The following is a 19,824-nucleotide window of genomic DNA, read 5'->3' on the forward strand; positions in this document are numbered from 1 at the left end:
ACAGCAGAGAAGACAAAAGCGAAACAAAGAGCTGAGAGCAGGTATGGGGTCTGAGCGAGGGCAGGCCCGGCCTGAGCTGGGGCGCAGATGGAGGCTGCAGAACTGAGCCGGGCAGGGGGGCATCTCCTGGTCATGGAGGCCCAATGCCCAGGAGGTGGAAGAAAACCAGGCCCTCCCGCGTCCCGCCACCTCCCAAAACCTCCAGACACCGCACACGCACAGCTGCCCAGAGGCGGCACAGCAAGGAAGCAGGAAAACTCCCGCGCGTGGTTTACAGTGACCCTGAGACGCCACTCCCGACCCCCACGGCTTGTGAATGTGCTGGGTTCCTGGGCATGGGGGCCACGGCGGGGCAGGAGGTCCACAGTCAGCCAAACCGACAGCAGGGAGATGACCCCGTGTCCCCCCGGGGCCCAGCGTGATCACAGATCCTTAAAAGAGGACGAGGAGGTGGAAGTTGGTGTCAGAGCGACGTCGCGTAGGAAGACTCCAGCCCCGAGGGAGGCCGGGCCACCAGCTGGAGAACGCACTAGGGGGACACACACCCAGCCAGGCCCGTGAGAAGGGCCCCGCCGCGCCCGGGCTTCAGCTCACTGGGGCCGCGGCAGAGCGTCTGACCCACAGGGCCGCAGACGCGGCGGAGTCTGTGCTGGGTCACAGCGGGAGACAAAGGCGCGGCTAGATGTTTCCGGTTGTGGAACTGTCGCCACCAAAAAGCCACGTGTGCGCACAGGCCGTGCTGGGCAGACGGGCCGGAGGCTGGAGGACACACGGGATGCCTGCTGTTTGTTTTTCAAACGGTGGCCAGATGGACGTGGCTCTGAAGCCACATGTTTGGCCCTAACGAGGGGCACAGATGGGGCAGCTGGTGGCCTGCCACCTGCAGACGGGCAGGGCCACGGTCCGAACAGGTGCCAGGACACGGACATGGGAACTCACACTGTCCCTCAGCGGCCTCCTGTCTGGATCGGCTCCCCTCCCCCCGTTGCCCTGACTGTGAAGAGCTGACCTCTGGGGCCACCCCTCTCTCAGCCCAGACGCAGTGACCAGAGAACCCCATCCACGGACACCTCTGCTGTGTGCATGTCACCTGTCCCCAAGGGCCAAGATGCATCCTAAATGGAGCAAGAAACCACACAGCTAGATGCTATGTGCAGAGAGCCTCTGTCACACACTCTGACCTCGGGTCCCCGAGAAGGGCAGCCTGACAGCAAATTCCTGGTCCTGACACCCATGCACCCAGGTCCTGCACCCAGCTGCAGGGCTGGCAGCTCCCCAGACCGTCTCCTCCCAAGTTCTTCTCCCGTCTCCTTTCTCTCCTTCGCTGTGCTGCCCACGGCTGGCCCTGCTGTGCCCAACGATCAGCCATCTCGGCGGGTGACGCCGCTCTGGCCGTAGACCACAGGCTTCGCCGCTGTCCCATCTTTTCTCTCTTCCTTAGCCACACGTCCATGCATTCCCTCAGGCTGACGCAGAAACGCGCCCCCATCCATCCACGCCTCCCCCTGCATCAGGGCTCGTCTGCGGTACGTGCAGTCAGGCCTGAGCAGCTGGGGTGGCAAGAGCCCGAGCCTCTGGCTCTCGCCACTGCTGGTCGGAACCACGGGGGCCTCTGGGAAAGGACCCCAGGTCCCATCACTCCCAGGTAACAGCTCCAGTCACGTCCCACTTCCCGATCGTTCGGTCACCTCGTGCTCAGGGACGCTTCCCCAGCATCCGGCCGGAGGTAGGCTCTCGTCACCGCTCACCAGAGCGCCCCAGATCACGGGCCCTACAGCGCTCGCTCCTACCGGAAACTGCCTCCTTGACCACGCGCTTCTGTTGCTGGCTCTCCTCTTGCTGGCATGTAAGCTGCCCGAAGGAAGGGCTCACGCTCCTCTCCGTTCCTCTTCCCTGCGCCAACCCCAGGACTCCCAGCCGCCGCTGAAGGCAGACGTGTGGGCTGAGTGAACTCGCCCACATACCCAGGACATCCCAAGTTAATGCAGTTCCTAAGTGTCACTTCACAGGTTAATGATGTGAAACGCTAACGTATGGGGCTGTTACCCGTGAAAGTGAGTTCAGGGTCCGAAACTGATCATTGTGGTGTGGTGGGGTGATCAAATTATGGCCTAATTTGAAAGAAAAATGTCTTATTTCCCTTTATTTTTTTTTTAAGGAAAATGAGTTTTTAAGTTACATAAAACATGATTCTCCCCATCTCTGTTTGGCCTCTTCGATGGCCACAAACACTGCTTGTGCAGAGAGAACGGGACATGTTTCCTACAGCAACTCTGTCTCACCTCAGACGGTGCTCTCCGTAGTGGGCGTTGATCACTGTGGCGGCTGATCTCTGAATAATAACTGATTGTAAGCGATTATAGCTCTGACATTTACATAGCAATATATCTAAGTGGGTTTTCCGCATACTAAATGCATTTGACCTTCATGTAAGTAAATACTCAGTTTCAAAATTTGTATTTTTTTAATTATCCGCCAGAAGTGCCCTTGACGTTGAACAAAAATACCCCAGCCTGTTAGAAACACGGCACGGCTCACCCGATGTCAGAACGCGGTCTAGAAAAGCGGTGCACACGGGGGTCATGGACGCATCTGCTGTTTTCATCTCTTCCCATCGTTTCTGACCTGACCTTTGCATTTGGAGGGACTTTGTTTTTAAGCAATCATTCGATTTTCACTTTTACTTACAAGTATACCAACTGTGGTAAAGTCTCATGAGAATTCTAGGAGTAAGGTGTTTTGATGTGCTGACAGGAGGGCCCTCAGTTCCCCAAGCACAGCGGGAGGCCTTAGAAAAACCATACATGCAGGAAAAGTGGGGACGTGGTTTCCCCACTCACAGTCCCATGTGTGTGTCTACATAAGTGTCTACTTGTCTGTGTGTATGCGTGTCCATACGTGTATGTGTGTTTCTGGGTATGTCTGTGTGTGTGTCTGCATTTGTGTTTGGTCTGTGTCCATGTTCTTGTCCTCTGAGTTAGGTTGTGTTACTGCAAATAAAATGCCCGATTTGCTAATAACCATTTCCACTTTTAGGGACCAGGAAACAGTACGTTCAGTTCTTCCTACAAGCACGATAGTTTGTGACTTACACGGGGTTCTCTAGCGTGGTTCTGACCCCTTCAGGACATTCCTGAGGGTTAGGTGGGTCTGTAACTCATCACAGATTTCCCACTTACAGTAATGGGACCAGGATCCCGACTAACTTCCGCACGTTGGAAGTCTGGTTTTCAAGAACGGATTGCTACTGTTAGGTGTGGTGTTTGTACATATTTCATAAAAGCTGGGACTTACAGAAAATCTTCTTCTTGTGTTTATTCATCTCATGGATAAAGCTGCCTGGTTTTTCAGGCTATACCGAATCGGACCTCACACGTGGGCCAATGACAAGGGATTCACGGTTCCTTAATCTCAAACCATGGCTAGAGTTTCCCGGACCATCACTGAACGGATGAAATCCCATGCTGTGTGGGGTCAGGGTGTATCTTAACTGAGGTCGGTTTATGACTCTGGTAGTCTGTCTTTTCTCAGGACTAATTGCTAAGCTCATAAAAGTGCCTCTAAACCATCGTTCCTTTCCCGGCGGGTGTATGACGGGTCTGTTTGCGACGCTGTAAGGTGTTGGAGGGACTGGCACGGCTCTCACTTCACTGGGCGGTCCTGGACCAGTTAACTTGCAAATGGGCTTTCACCTGTCGTTCTGCTTGAAGTAGGTCAAAACCTGGTAAGTACGTATTTTCCACCTCAAAAACACTAAAACTGTTTTACGTGTCGGACTTCACTGCTCCCTTTTCCAGTCGCGTGACTGATTTTCTGGCTCCAGACAACATGAGAGGCCCCAGTTTGCTAAAGAAAACAACCCCGACTAGGAAGACCAGCTTTACAGAGCACACAGTGAACCGGGTCTCACTCCTCTCCCAGGAACGGGAACCGCCCTGGACAACAGTTGACTCTCCACATACACCCTTCAAAGACACCTGATGCGATGCTCCCGGGCACAGTCCCCTGAGAACTGGCGGGAATCCCGGACGCACTGCTGGCCTCCTGCTCTCAGAGCATCGGCAAACGGCAGACTTCGGCTCTCAGGGACCCCTCCCGCTTCCCTCTGTTCCTCACATTTGGGATCTGTGATCAGTGCGGGGCCACCCTGCTGCTTTCACACACGGTGCTCACTCTGGTCAGGAGCAGAGTGGGGCCAGGCATCCCGCACAATCCTAACTTCATCCAGGCCGGTTAATTTCTGTACAGGTCAGCTGTCCTGCGTGAAGCACGCCAAGTGTATCTCCAGCCAGGTGTGGGTCCGCACGAGTCCATCAAGAACAGAATGCTCTAGAGACCAGTATGCGGAATGCATTCCCTGTGGACTGACGGAGCAGAGGAAGGGTTCTCGGCTGGCGTGGCTGCTCACGTAATAATTCAAAGCAACAGCAGGTCATTCATTCTGTCCTTCCTTCACTGACTCCACAATGTCAACCTCGTGAAAGGCACGTGTTAGGTGCTGGCATTCTCCGGGCCAGAAGCAGCACCTGGACCAGCGCCGGGGGACGGAAGGCAGAAGCGTCAGAACGTCGGACAGTCACATTCCAGGGGCAAGAGACACCCGGGCCTCACTGAGTGGCCCGAGCCTGCTCAGGAAAGCTGTGTAGACATGACTCAGGAAAGCTGTATAGACATGGCTCAGGAAAGCTGTGTAGACATGGCTCAGGAAAGCGGCACAGAAAATAGAGAGAGTCCAAGGGGTGAATTTTAAAGGACGACCAGATTCATTAGGCAACAAATTAAGAGAGAAAACGGGAATGACAGTACTAATTTTAGAAAAATGGAATCCAAGACAAAAAGCATTAAGGCAACCAAGGCACCCTCTGGAAGTGACCGTGGATACAGCTGTCACCAGCAAACCTTACATGTCCCATGTCTGAGCCTTCAAGGGTTTAAAGCAAAATATATTCACAACAAAAGGAAAATTTGCAGAAACAGTTTCTGTCTGAGAAATTTCAACAAGTCAAAATGTAATATATGTAAAAAATGAATAAATAAAAAGGTGAACAAAATGTTCAAGTAGGTTTACCTAAAAAACAATAGGTCCAAAGTGCTGGGTGGCTCAGTCCGTGAAGTGTCTGCCTTCAGCTCAGGTCATGATCTCAGGGTCCTGGGATTGAGTCCCGCATCGGACTCCCTGCTCAGCGGGGGGCCTGAATCTGCCTCTGCCCCTCCACCCTCCTCCTGTATGCTCTCTGTCTCTCTCTCAAATAAATAATGAAATCTTTAAAAAAACAAAAACAAAAACAATAGGTCCAAAAAAACTAAAAAACAACAGGTATAAGGATAGTAGAAATAAGAAGTCCAAAGATAATTAATTAAAAAAAACATGGTAAAAATAGGGCACACAAACTGAGGGTCGCTGGAGGGAAGCTGGGTGGGGGATGGGGAAACTGGGTGACGGGTATGAGGGAGGGCACGCGAGGAATGAGCGAGGAATGAGCCCTGGGTGTTGTGTGCAACTGATGAATCACTAAATTCCACTTAAAGCTTAAAAATAAAAGTGAGTAGTGCCTCACTTAAAAATAAATACAGACATTGAAAATGACAAAGGTGGAGAGAGGCAAGATGATGGAGGAGGAGTGGACTGAGATGACATCAGGTCGTAGGAGGTCAGCGAGTTATCAAACCACTCTGAACACCTACAAAGTCAGGAGGAGATTGGGGAGAAGAGCAGCAACTCTAGGAACCGAAAATCAACCACTTTCTACGGAGAGCGTTCAGGGAACAAAAACTCCCCAGAGCGAACCAGAGCAGATTGCTTAGCCCGACCCCTGGCAAGGGTGGTGCAGTTCCACTTCGGGCAAAGACATTTGAAAATCACCACAGGAGGCCCCTCCCCCAGAAGATCATCAAGAACATTCAGCCAAGACCAAGTCATCGATCAAAGAGAACTGAAGAACTCCAGAGCCAGGGGAAAACAATGCATGGAATTCATGGCTTTCTCCCCATGATCCTTTAGTCTTGCAAGTTAAATTAAATTTTTTAATTTTATTTTCTCTTATTCTAATTTTTTTAACTTTTCCTCTTTCCTCTTTTAACTTTTTTTAACTATTTTATCTTAACAATACCTTTCTTAAAAAAATCTTTTTAGGGATGCCTGGGTGGCTCAGTTGGTTGGACGACTGCCTTTGGCTCAGGTCATGATCCCGGGGTCCCGGGATCGAGTCCCACATCGCGCTCCCAGCTCCATGGGGAGTCTGCTTCTCCCTCTGACCTTCTCCTCGCTCATGCTCTCTCTCACTGTCTCTCTCTCAAATAAATAAATAAAATCTTTAAAAAAAATCTTTTTAAACCATCATTATTATAGTCCTATTTTATCCTTCATTGTATTTAACCTTTTTTTTGTATTCATATAGGGGTTTTTTTTCTAAAAGTTTCTGGGATATAACTTCTTCTAATAGATCAAAATATACCCTAAATCTAGCACAGAGCTTTGATCTAGTATCCAGCCTGAGCATATTCTCTCCTCTTTTTTTTAATTCTTTCTTTTTCCAACCAACTTATCAATTTCTTTTTTAGAATTTTTTTTAATTTTCATTTTTACAGTCACATTCCATCCCTTCATCGCGTTTACCCTTATTTTTCTATATATATGTTTTTCTTTCTTTAAAATTTTGGGAGGTAGTTTCTTCTAAGAGACCAAAATACACCCAAAGGGTCTTTGCACCATTTTAGTATTTTATTATTGTTCATATATTCTTATCTGGATAAGATGACAAGGTGGAAAAACTCACCACACACACACACACAAAGAACAAGAGGCAGTACCAATGGCCAGAGACCTAATCAATATAGACATTGGTAATACGTCAGATCTAGAGTTCAGAACGACGATTCTCAAGGTGCTAGCTGGGCTTGAAAAAGGCATGGAAGATAGTGGAGAAACATTGTCTGGAGAAATAAAATTCCTTCCTGGAGAAATAAAAGAACTAAAATCTAACCAAGCTGAAATCAAAAAAGGCATTAATGAGGTGCAATCAAGAATGGGGGCTCTTACTGCGAGGATAAATGAGACAGAAGAGAGAATCAGTGATATAGAAGACCAAATAATGGAGAATAAAGAAGCTGAGCAAAAGACAGACAAACAATTACTGGACCATGAGGGGAGAATTTGAGAGATAAGTGATACCATAAGACAAAACAATATTGAAATAATTCGGATTCCAGAAGAAGAAGAAAGAGAGAAGGGGGCAGAAGGTATATTGGAGCAAATTATAATAGAGAATTTCCCTAGTATGGCAAAGGGAACACGCGTCAAAATCCAGGAGGCACAGAGAACCCTCCTCAAAATCAATAAAAATAGGTCCACACCCCCATCATCTAATAGTAAAACTTACTAGTCTTAGTGACAGACAAAATCCTGAAAGCAGCTCAGGAATTAGTCTGTAACATACAATGGTAGAAATATTAGACTGGCAGCAGACCTATCCACAGAGACCTGGCAGGCCAGAAAGAACTGGCATGATATATTCAGAGCACTAAATGAAAAAAATATGTAGCCAAGAATACTATATCCAGCTAGGCTATCCAATTTGACAATCTGGAAGAAATGGATGCATTCCTAGAGACACATAAACTAGAAAATAGAAGGAGAGATAAACAGCTTCCAGGACAAACAAAAAGTAAAAGAATTTGCAAACACCAAACCAGCTCTAGAGGAAATATTGAAAGGGGTCCTCTAAGCAAAGAGAGAGTCTAAAAGTACTAGACCAGAGAGGAACAGAGACAATATACAGTAATAGTCACCTTACAGGCAATACAACGGCACTAAATTCCTATCTTTCAATAGTTACCCTGAATGTAAATGGGCTAAATGCCCCAATCAAAAGACACAGGGTTTCAGAACGGATAAAAAAACAAACCCTATCCATATGCTGTCTACAAGAAACTCATTTTAGACCCAAAGACACCTCCAGATTTAAAGTGACTGGGTGGAAAACAATTTACCACGCTAATGGACATCAAAAGAAAGCTGGGGTGGCAATCCTTATATCAGACAAATTAGATTTTAAGCCAAAGACTATAATAAGAGATGAGGAAGGACTCAAGGGTCAAGACTCAAAGGGTCTGTCCAATAAAATCTAACAATTTTAAGAATCTATGCCCCTAACATGCGAGCAGCCAACTATATAAACCAATTAATGACAAAATCAAAGAAACACATCGACAATAATATAATAATAGTAGGGGACTTTAACACTCCCCTCACTGAAATGGACAGATCATCCAAGCAAAAATCAACAAGAAAATAAAGGCTGTAAATGACACACTGGACCAGATGGACATCACAGATATATTCAGAACATTCCATCCCAAAGCAGCAGAATACACATTCTTCTCTAGTGCACATAGAACATTCTCCAGAATAGATCACATCCTGGGTCACAAAGCAGATCTCAACCAGTACCAAAAGACTGGGATCATTCCCTGAATATCTTCAGACCACAATGCTCTGAAGCTAGAACTCAATCACAAGAGGAAAGTTGGAAAGAACTCAAATACATGGAGGCTAAAGAGCATCCTATCCTACTAAAGAATGAATGGGTCAACCAGGAAATTAAAGAAGAATTGAAAAAATTCATGGAAACAAATGAAAATGAAAATACAACGGTTCAAAATCTGTGGCACACAGCAAAGGCAGTCCTGGGAGGAAAGTATATAGCCATACAAACCTTTCTCAAGAAACAAGAAAGGTCTCAAGTACACAAACCTAACCCTACACCTAAAGGAGATGGAGAAAGAACAGCAATAACACTTAAACCCAGAAGGAGAAGAGAAATCATAAAAATCAGAGCAGAAATCAATGAAAGAGAAACCAAAAGAACCGTAGAACAAATCAACAAAACCAGGAGCAGGTTCCTTGAAAGAATTAATAAGACTGATAAACCCCTGGCCAGACTTATCAAAAAGAAAAGAGAAAGGACCCAAATAAATAAAATAATGAACAAAAGAGGAAAGGTCACGACCAACACCAAAGAAATACAAATAATTATAAGAACATATTATGAGCAACTATACGCCAGCCAATTTGACAATCTGGAAGAAATGGATGCATTCCTAGAGACACATAAACTACCAAAACTGAACCAGGAAGAAACAGAAAACCTGAACAGACCCATAACCAGTATGGAGATTGAAGCAGTCATCAAAAATTTCCCAAAATACAAGAGCCCAGAGCCAGACGGCTTCCCAAGGGAATTCTACTAAACATTTAAAGAATTAACACCTATTCTCCTGAAACTGTTCCAAAAATAGAAATGGAAAGAAAACTTCCAAACTCATTTTATGAAGCCAGCATTACCTTGATCCCAAAACCTGGGCTGCAAGGTTGGTTCAACATCTGCAAATCAATCAATGTGATACATTAATAAAAGAATAAGAACCATATGATACTCTCAATAGATGCTGAAAAAGCATTTGACAAAGTACAGCATCCTTTCTTGATCAAAACTCTTCAAAGTGTAGGGATAGAGGGTACACACCTCAATATCATCAAAGCCATCTGTGAAAAACCCACCACAAATATCATTCTCAATGGAGAAAAACTAGAGCTTTTCCGCTGAGATCAGGAACACGGCAGGGCTGTCCACCATCAGCACTGCTATTCAACATAGTACTAGAAGTCCTAGCCTCAGCAATCAGACAACAAAAAGAAATTAAAGGCATCCAAATTGGTAAAGAAGTCAAACTCTCACTCTTCGCAGATGATATGATACTTTATGTGGAAAACCCGAAGACTCTACTCCAAATCTGCTAGAACTTGTACAGGAATTCAGTAAAGTGTCAGGATATAAAATCAATGCACAGAAATCAGTTACATTTCTATACACCAACAACAAGACAGAAGAAAGAGAAATTAAGGAGTCAATCCCATTTACAATTGCATCTACAACCATAAGATACCTAGGAATAAACCTAACCAAAGAGGCAAAGAATCTGTACTCAGAAAACTAAAAAGTACTCATGAAAGAAATTGAGGAAGACACAAAGAAACAGAAAAATGTTCCACGCTCACAGATTGGAAGAACAAGTATTGTGAAAATGTCTATGCTACCTAAAGCAATCTACACATTTAATGCAATCCCTATCAAAATACCATGAATTTTTTTCAAAGAAATGGAACAAATAATCCTAAAATTTATATGGAAACAGAAAAGACCCCAAATTGCCAAGGGAAGGTTGAAAAAGATAGCCAAAGTTGGTGGCATCACAATTCCAGACTTCAACCTCTACTACAAAGCTGTAATCATCAAGACAGTATGGTACTGGCAGAAAACAGACACACAGATCAATAGAACAGAATAGAGAGCCCAGAAGTGGACCCTCAACTCCATGGTCAACTAATCTTCAACAAAGCAGGAAAGAATGTTCATGGAAAAAAGACAGTCTCTTCAACAAACAGTGTTGGGAACATGGGACAGCCACATGCAGAAGAACAAAACTGGAACGTTTCCTTATACCACACACAAGAATAGACTCAAAATGGATGAAAGACCTCAGTGTGAGACAGGAATCCACCAGAATTCTTGAGGAGAACACAGGCAGCGACCTCTTTGACCTCACCCGCAGCAACTTCTTCCTAGAAACATTGCCAAAGGCAAGGGAAGCAAGGACAAAAATGAACTATTGGGACTTCATTGACATCAAAAGCTTTTGCACAGCAAAGGAAATAGTCAACAAAACCAAATGACAACCAACAGAATGGGAGAAGATATTTGCAAATGACATATAAGATGAAGGGCTAGTATCCAAAATCTATAAAGAACTTAGCAAACTCAACACCCAAACAACAAATAATCCAATCAAGAAATAGTCAGAAGACGTGGACAGACATTTCTCAAAGAAGACATCCAGATGGCCAACAGACACATGAATAAGTCCTCAACATCACTCAGCATCAGGGAAATACAAATCAAAACCACAGTGAGATACCACCTCACTCCAGTCAGAATGGCTAAAATTAACAAGTCAGGAAATGATAGATGCTGGCGAGGATGTGGAGAAAGGGGAACCTCCTACACTGTTGGTGGGAATGCAAGCTGGTGCAGCCACTCTGGAAAACAGCATGGAGGTTCCCCAAAAAGTTGAAAATGGAGCTACCCTACGACCCAGCAATCACACTACTGGGTATTTACCCTAAAGATACAAATGTAGTGATCCAAAGGGGCATGTGCACCTGAATGTTTATAGCAGCGATGTCCACAATAGCCAAACTATGGAAAGAACCTAGATGTCCAACAACACATGAATGGATGAAGAAGATGTGGTAAATATATACAATGGAATACTATGCAGCCATCAAAAAATGAAATCTTGCCATTTGCAAGATGTAGATGGAACTAGAGGGTATCATGCTGCGCGAAATAAGTCAATCAGAGAAAGACAATTATCATATGATCTCTCTGATACGAGGAAGTTGAGAGGCAAAGTGGGGGTTCTGGGGGGTAGGAAAGGAATAAATGAAACAAGATGGGATCAGGAGGGAGACAAACCATAAGAGACTCTTAATCTCACAAAACAAACTGAGGGTTGCTGGGGGCAGGGAGGGAGAGGGTGGTGGGGTTATGGACATTTGGGAAGTTATGTGCTATGGTGAGTGCTGTGAAGTGTGTAAGCCTGACGATTCACAGACCTGTACCCCTGGGGCTAATAATACATTATATGTTAATAAAAATAATTTTTTTAAAAAGCAAAAGAAATTAATAAAAAAGAATAATAAAAAAAGACAAAGGTGACAAACATATGTACATCGAATGGTTTTTTAAATTATAATGCAATTCTAAATGTCATACCAAGATAATAAATTTGGAGATCCCTCTGAAAAGGATGATCGTTCTCGCAAAAATACAAATGCCTCAATTTCCCACAGTAAAAACGTTTTGCCAACAGCCTTGGAAGACAATGAGTGTTAGGAGACATATCTCAAAGGAGGAGTATAAAAAATACGTACACCAGGAAACAGATAATTTCAGTGCTAAAGAAGGTTTTGCAGAAATTTTGTGAGAAGAGGGAAAACCATGATGACAGTCCAACCATGACCACAGCTGCGGGGAGGGACGAAGCCAGGACAACAGCAGGCTAAGGGCCCCCGTCCTGCCTGCCAAGATGGTCCATCAGGCAGCGCCGACAGGAAACACCGAAGTCTGGAGGTCTGAGTGTACGACAGGACACTATTACAGGGGTGCACAGGACTGAGAGGAGCGACAGGGGTCGCCGTGGAGAGTCGCCAGAGCAGAGAGGGGGTTGTGGGATCAGACCCTCTGCCCAGGCCCCACTGCCATCCTAACCCCCTCCGCCCTGCCCTCTAAGCCGGGGTGAATCCCACTGGACAACGCCAGCCTCAGCCTGAGGGTGAGCTACCCTACGACCTACTCGTGAGTAGGACCTACTCATGTGTCCGAGGAACACCCGTCCCTCAGGGGCAGAGCCAGGAGTAGGATGGACAGGAATCTGGGGACACCCCAGCAAGTCTTCCCCAAACGGGCTCTGCTTTCGGAGCTGGGATGGCTGGTTTAATTAGGCTCAACCCTGTCAAAGACATAAATTAAAACTCCCGCCTAGAGACGGCTACGAGAACTGTCTCCGTCAGCAACTGTCTTCCATGCTACGGACCCGGAAAATCTCTCTACAAAATAGGATAAATGAAAACTTACTTGCCTTAAATATAAAGGCTCTAAACTAAAATAAAACAGAAAAAAACAAAAAAACTTTTCATGTGAACAAAGATCATGCATAAAAAATTCTTATCTAAAATATGAAGAAAATTCCAATCTAAAATAGAAATATTTTTAAATTTTTAATCTCACTTATTAAAAAAACAGCAAGGATAAGGTATCATTTTTCATAATAAAACTGGCAACCTTTAGAAATGACAGTATTGATGCTGGTAAGAAGGTAGTGGTCTGGGGGTCTGTTCAACGGCCTGCCCTCGCCTGCAAAGGCTGGTCCCGGGGGTCACCACGCTCCGGTGTCCCTGCGGGCCGCACGAGGAGCCGTTCTCTGCTCACCCCGGCGTTCCGGCTCGCCCGGGCTGCTGTGCCTCACGGGCAGTGACGGTAAATCTTCCTCAGTTGGAGGGAGTCGCGGGCAGCCGGGAAACGCCCGGGCGGAAAGACCGGTACCAGGAGCGCAATCGTGCGAGCAAAAGCGGAAATGCGAGGCGGCCGGACTCTGGTCTGGGTCGTTCCTCCTCGCAGAGCGTCTCACACTCGCTCGCGACTAGCACGGACGTCCTCTGCTGCAGGAGGCCCCGGACGGAGGCAGGCCGGGCCCGCGGAGCGGCAGCGCGTCCCCGGCCCCCAGAAAACTCGGTGCGGCTGCCGGGGAGGCTGACGCGGCGAATGTGCTCTCAGTGTGTCCACGTCCCTCAGGTGTGGTCACTCGCACTTGGCAATGAGCCTCTTGGTGGCTTAGCTGCTTCCCTCAGTGGAGTAACACCAGCTTCAGGCAGATACTCATGTTTTTGTGTTACTGAGGTTTTTCTAGCCCAAGTTTCAGAATAGTCTCTCTTGGGGGGAAACCAGACCTTCCAAACTTCCCGAAGCCTTTGCGGAATTTCCTTTCCCCAGTCTGCTACCTTGAAGAATCTAGCACCATGGCTGAGGTGCGACACAACCCCAGGGCTCCCTGTGGTCTGTCTTCGGGACTAGGTTTCCTACCTTCCCCGCATCTCCACTCCCTTCCCTCCAAGGCCAGGACAGGCATTAAGGACCCCTCAGCGTGAGCAGCGGGGATGAAGTGAGGTGTTGCAGCTCAGTAGAGCTTGCTATGTTTTGGCAATAGGAAAACCGTCATGACTAAATTCTGATTTTTGCACTAAAGTGAACATAAATTCTTATTGGGAAATGAGAAATCTTGACTTTTCTGCTTCCAGCCAAAGCTCTGAAGAGGCAGGGCTTTCCAACGTTCGTGGGAAAGGGAGGGAAGGGCCGCGGGGACGTCCGTCGTGAGGACAGCACCCGGCTCGAGGGTCATGCCAATGCGTCTTGTGCACCCGGGCCAGGACCCGAGGGAGAGGGCAGCACCGCCCGCTCCTCCTGCACTTTCCCACTCTCCGGACCATCTACGCCACAAGGACAACAGGTCCAGACAGACACAGCTCGGTGGGTCTGGGCTGCGGCCAGAGCCGTCTGCTTACCTGGCTGTGTCGGAGGCTTCCAGATGTCGTGCGTAGGCGTGGGGAAGGTCCGAGAGCTCCCGGGCCATCACACGCTGGGTGTAGTCGTCCTGCCACGTGAAGCCTGGGGGAAGTGGAGAGCCGCATTATCAACCCAGAAGCTGAGCTAAAGCCCTTATTTCCGTCTCAGGATAAACTGCTGCTATTTCAAAGTCTGCCCTCAGCGCCGTCAGCCACCCGCGTCTCCCTCACTGCGCTGTCACTGAGGTCTTCTCTTGACACAAGTCGCCATCTTCCGAGAAAACAAGACCAGAACCAGGAGGGGCGTTTTGCCAGATGAGAAGCACAAGGCACGGGGTGCCGTGGCCGGACGCTAGGAGCTGTCACCCGGGGCACATTTCACTTGGAAGAGGGAGGTGACCCCGTGAGGGATGCAGATGTTCTCGAGGAAAGGCTCTGGTCACCTGACCCAGACGAGTGCTCATTCCCCCACCACTGGGCCCCTAGCCTGCCGGAGAGCCACACAGTTGTAATGAAATAAGGGTATTGTTACTGTGAAGGCAATTATCACGGGGCTTAATGTGCTGTATCTGGGAGCCAATTACATTATATTTATCCTCAAATGTTATGACAAAGAGCTTTATAACAAGAACGAAGTAGTTACGAAGGCAAAATCCATGCGATTATGCATTAATTACATGCACTGCAGATCACATGATAATTATGCTCAGAATTACCAAATAACTCCCAAGAATAATTATTATGCAATTTGTACATTTTAGATCTTATGGTAACACTTTAGCACTTAGAACTACCCCATACAATTATCCATAATTATCTAATCACTAAATATCATGTAATTACAGTGATATATTTTTATGCCCTGTTCAAAAACACATTACCAAAATCTTCAAATCAGGACGGCTCCGTGCCTGTTTGTGTGCGTGTGTGCGTGTGGGAGAGGGGGTCCAGACCTTGCTGCGAGAACCACATGTTCTGGGGAATTTAAAGAAGAGCTCAGCTGATATAAGCTGCCTTCGTGAACACATTTGAATTTTCTTCAAATGCAAATCTAATTTTTTTTTCACACTTACAAATGGCAAAATTCAAACAGTTGGAACATTTCTAAAACTCGAAAGGCAATACCCCAAAGGGAAGCTGACAGGAAAAGTCACCAAACAGGCTGGCCTCCTGTGGCAATTTGTTCTACGCTACTCTGCTTGAATATAACATTTAGAGAATGGGTCGCGGCAGGGAGATGCGCCCCACAGTCACTGTTACCCTCACTTAGGATTAACTGTACTTCGTAATAAGCACAAATCTTCCATTTGCCAAAGGCAACTAAAAAACCACCCATATGAAGTGTGTGCTCATGTGACTGTCAACCCCTGGCTGAAGACCCAGGAGCCTTTTCAGCCAAAAGCACAGTCGCAGTGTTAGCGTAGAGTACCTAGCTCTGCGGATTTTGGAAATAAGCACAGTTTAAACACACCATTCCAGAAGATGTGGGTCTTAATACCTATAAGGAAACAGAAAAATCAAGAGCACAAAAGGAAGTTCCTAGTAAAAAAAAAAAACTTTCATCTATAAAATTTAAAATAATAAAACATCAATGGTATTTTTTACCTAAAGAGCAGAAAAGTCTGAGCTCTGTCGATTCTGGGGTCCATGAGGACGCAGTCACAACAGTTGGCCAACTGACAAAGGTGCCGTATACAGGCCATCTGGGAGGGGCCCTGAGCCCCTAGACTGGCTTCGAAGCTTTCCTGGGAACAGGAAGAAACTGGGCTCTTGGATATAGAAACCAAAGCAACACATACACTTGGGATCAGGTGTCCTCTCTGAACGCCTCTCGAAGGCCTCTTGGAGAAGCTAAGCCCTGGGAAGAGAAGACCTGCTTCCAGGAAGATGGAGAAGAGGTACTTTCCCCCCTTCCCACCAGGCACAAGGAAAACCCTGGAGATGATGTGCACGGGAGGCTGTCAAGGGAGGACAGGACACAGGCTGCTTTGCTCCCAGGGATCAGAGGAGTCACACATCCGGGGTTCCCGGGGCTGTCCTCTGGCCTGTGCACCTCACACTGGAACTGAGGCAGCGACCTGGGAGCACCGAGGGCAGGTGAAACCCTGAGGTCACCTGTCCCCAGCCAGAGGGCCAGGAAAGGACTGACTCAGCACATTCAGATGGTAACAGCTTTCCTCCCGTCAAATGCCACCAAAAAAAGCAGAGCCCACCCATGCCCATGCTAACAAAGACCAAGGGGGACCCTGCATCCTCTCTTATGAAACCAGAATGAGGCCCCTGACCTCCCCTGACCCTGCCAGGGTCAGCAGAGCAGTCAAGTAGGGAGTGGGTGGCACACCCACCCCCCATGTCAGACCCCGCATGGAGAACACATGGGGAGTTCAAACTCCCCCATCCACTCTGCCCAGCGTTTGGCCAAGACCCCTTCCTTCAGATGTCAGCAGAAATCTAGTGGGGAGCCTGGATTTCCACCTCCATGTTCGCAAGAGAGACGCCCCCATACACACATTTCCCCACCGCTTGGCCGCCAGCCTGCCTGCTCACCACCACATCTCGAGAATTTGTTCTAACTCCAGTCTGCCGGAGTGGCTGCTACAGGTCCGAAAAAGCTGGAACCACAAGGCTTAAATGAGATCCAGAGTCACAGGATAGAAGGCTAAAATGTTCAGGTTTCAACAGAAAATCAGTTGTCACACCAGAACTGGGACGATCTCAGTCTGCAGCCCTGAACACCAAGGCTGGAAGATGCCAGCATTGCCTGCCAAGGGTTGTATGGCAGCCTGAATAAAAATGTTTCAGTGAACAGCTATGAGCATACTCGAAAGAAACGAAAAACTAGAAGGCTTAGCAAAGGAGTAGGAAGTCTCAGCAAATAAACAGAGAAAGAGCAAAATGGAAATACTACAAATGAAAAAGACCGTAACCAAAAGAAGCAGCTCAAGTAGCTGCACTAAATGGGAGGATGAGGGATGGAAAAACTCATAAACCAGGAAAAAAACAGAAATCACCCAATTCCAACATCAGAGAGAAAATAGTCTGGGGGGAGGGGAAGCATGGACAGAGCCTCAGGGAGTGTGGGACTATGATAAAAGATCTAACAACCATATCATCAGAAGGGGAGACGAGGAAGGCAGGGCTGAAAGGGCATTTGGAAACATGATGGCTGAAAACTCAACTCTGGCAAGAGATAGAAACCTAAAGATTCACAAAGTTGAGCACCTGAACAGGGTAAACCCAATCTCCTCCAAGACACACACTTAAACTTCTGAAAACTAAATGCAAAGAAAAAATCTTGACAGCAGCCAGAGAAAAATGACACCTTACCTATGAGGGAATCACAACCCAATGACAAAGGATTTTCCAACAGAAACCAAAGAGGCCACAAGGAAATCACACATTTTTCAAGTGCTGGAAGAAAGGAACCATCCTGAACCAGCCCTGAATCCTGAACATCTACCAATCCAGATACCCATCAAAAATATCCTTCAAGGGGACTCCTAGGGGGCTCAGTCAGTTAAGCATCTGCCTTTGGCTCAGGTCATGATCCCAGGGTCCTGGGATCGAGTCCCACACTGGGTTCTTTACTCAGCGAGGAGCCTGTTTCTCCCTCTGCCTGCGACTCCCCCTGCTTGTGCATTCCCCCTGACAAATACAGAAATAAAAATCTTTAATAAAAAAAGTCTTTCGAGAATGACAGGGAAATTAGGACATTCTCAAAAGCAGAAAAACGAGACTACTGCTTACAGCAAACGTGCCCTAAACAAATTTATTTAAACAGAAGGCAAAGATGGAAGAAGGAACTTTGAAAGATCAGGAAGGAGAAAAGAATGTGGAAAGTAAAGATGACTAGTTTTCCTTCTCTGGAGTCTTGTCAATTATGTTTGACTGCTGAGGCAGACAGGACAACACTGTCTGTTGTACTTCTAAATGTGTGTAGAGGAAACATTCAAGATAATTACAATAAAGAGAGGGGAAGAGCCATAAAGGGAGGTAAGTTGTCTACACCCTACTCTAACTGGTAAAATAACGACCATATACTGTGATTAGTTCTGTATATATAATGTGGTATCTTGACCATCCACTAAAAAAGACTATCAAGAGATACACTCAAAACCCTGTAAGACAAATCAATAGGGATTTCTAAAAAATTGTTTACATAACCCTAAAGGAATGCAAAAAAAAGAAAAGAGAGAAAAAAAAGATCAGAAAATAAATAGTTAAATGGTAAAAATAACATATCAATAATTACATTAAATGTAAAAGGGCCAAATATCTCAGTGACAAGACATTGACTAAGTGGATTAAAAGCACATGATCCAACTATATGTTGCTTATATGAGACTCAGTTCAAATATAATGCTACAGAAAGACATTATCACGCAAGCATCAATCAAAGGAAGTAGTGGTGGTTACAGTAATAACAGATAAATTACTCATTAAAACAAACAAAATTACCAGGGACAGAGAGATACTATATAATGATAAAAGAGCAAATCCCCAAGAAGACCTAGGAATCCTAAATATATATGCACCAAACAACAGAGCTGCAAATACGTGAAGCAGAAACTGGCAGAACTGAAAGGAGAAACAGACAAACCCACCATTATAGTCGGAGACTTCAACATCACTTTTTTAGCAACTGAACAAATAAAGAGAAAATCAGCAAAGCTGGGGAAGAAAACGGTCACCAATCAGCAGCTCTAATCAGCATTTATAGAACACTCCTCCCAAGAAGAGCAGAGCACACACTCTTCTCAAGCACCCACAAACATGTACTGAGATGACCGCCTGGACAAAGAAACAAATCACGGCAAAGTTAAAAGAATCAGAATCATCTGAAGTGAATTCTTCAGTCACAATGGAGTAAACTAAAAACTAATAACATATCTATAATAATAAAACCTCCAAACACGTAGAAATTAAACAAGCTTCTCAATAATCCATGGGTCAAAGGAAATCCAAGGGAAAAATACTGAATGAAAAGGAAAATGCAACAAGAAAATTTTGTGAGATACAGTTAAAGTTGTGCTAAGAGTGAAATTTTTTGCACTAAATGTTCACATTTTTTAATGAAGTCTCAAATCAATCATATAAATGTACATATCAAGAAGCTAGAAAAAGGAGAGCAAAATAAACTCAAAGAAAGTGGAAGGAAGGCAATAATAAAGACTGGAAATCAGTTTCATTGAAATCAGAAAAAAGAAAAACAGAAGTCAGTGAAAACAAAAGCCAGTTCCCCAAAAAGATCAGCAAAATTGACAAACTTCTAGCAAGACTGACAAAGGAAAAAAGAAAGCAGTCACAAATTACCAGTATCAGCAACAAAACAGATGATATCAGTACAGACCCTGCAAGACCTCATAAGAGAAAAAACAGGTCTATACACATAAATGTGGCAACTTCCATGAATTGGACCAAGTCCCCCCAAAACACAAACTACCACATCTCACCCAATATAAAATAGATCATTTCACAGCCCTATCACTATTAAGGAAATTGAATTCATAATTTAATACCTCCCCAAAAAGAAATGTACAGACCCAGATGATGTCACTGGAGAATTTTACCAAATATTTAAGGAAGAATGAACATGAATTGTAGGCAATCCCTTCCAGAATATGGAAGAGGAAATAATTCCCAAT

At 45.8% G+C, this 19,824-nt stretch overlaps 1 protein-coding gene across 1 annotated transcript in view; it reads right to left on the reverse strand.

The window, feature by feature from the left end:
• The window catches only part of LOC111154447 (protein tyrosine phosphatase, receptor type N2), a 650,145-nt gene that overhangs the window by 468,069 nt on the left and 162,252 nt on the right, over positions 1-19,824 (reverse strand). The window contains exon 4 of the mRNA XM_022514054.1: positions 14,180-14,282. Within this exon, the coding sequence (XP_022369762.1) occupies positions 14,180-14,282 (103 nt within the window). The remainder of the gene's footprint in view (positions 1-14,179; positions 14,283-19,824) is intronic.

The sequence above is a fragment of the Enhydra lutris genome, unplaced genomic scaffold (assembly GCF_002288905.1).
Source record: "Enhydra lutris kenyoni isolate GAN:26980312 unplaced genomic scaffold, ASM228890v2 scaffoldscaffold37, whole genome shotgun sequence".
In the NCBI taxonomy this organism is placed as follows: domain Eukaryota; kingdom Metazoa; phylum Chordata; class Mammalia; order Carnivora; family Mustelidae; genus Enhydra; species Enhydra lutris.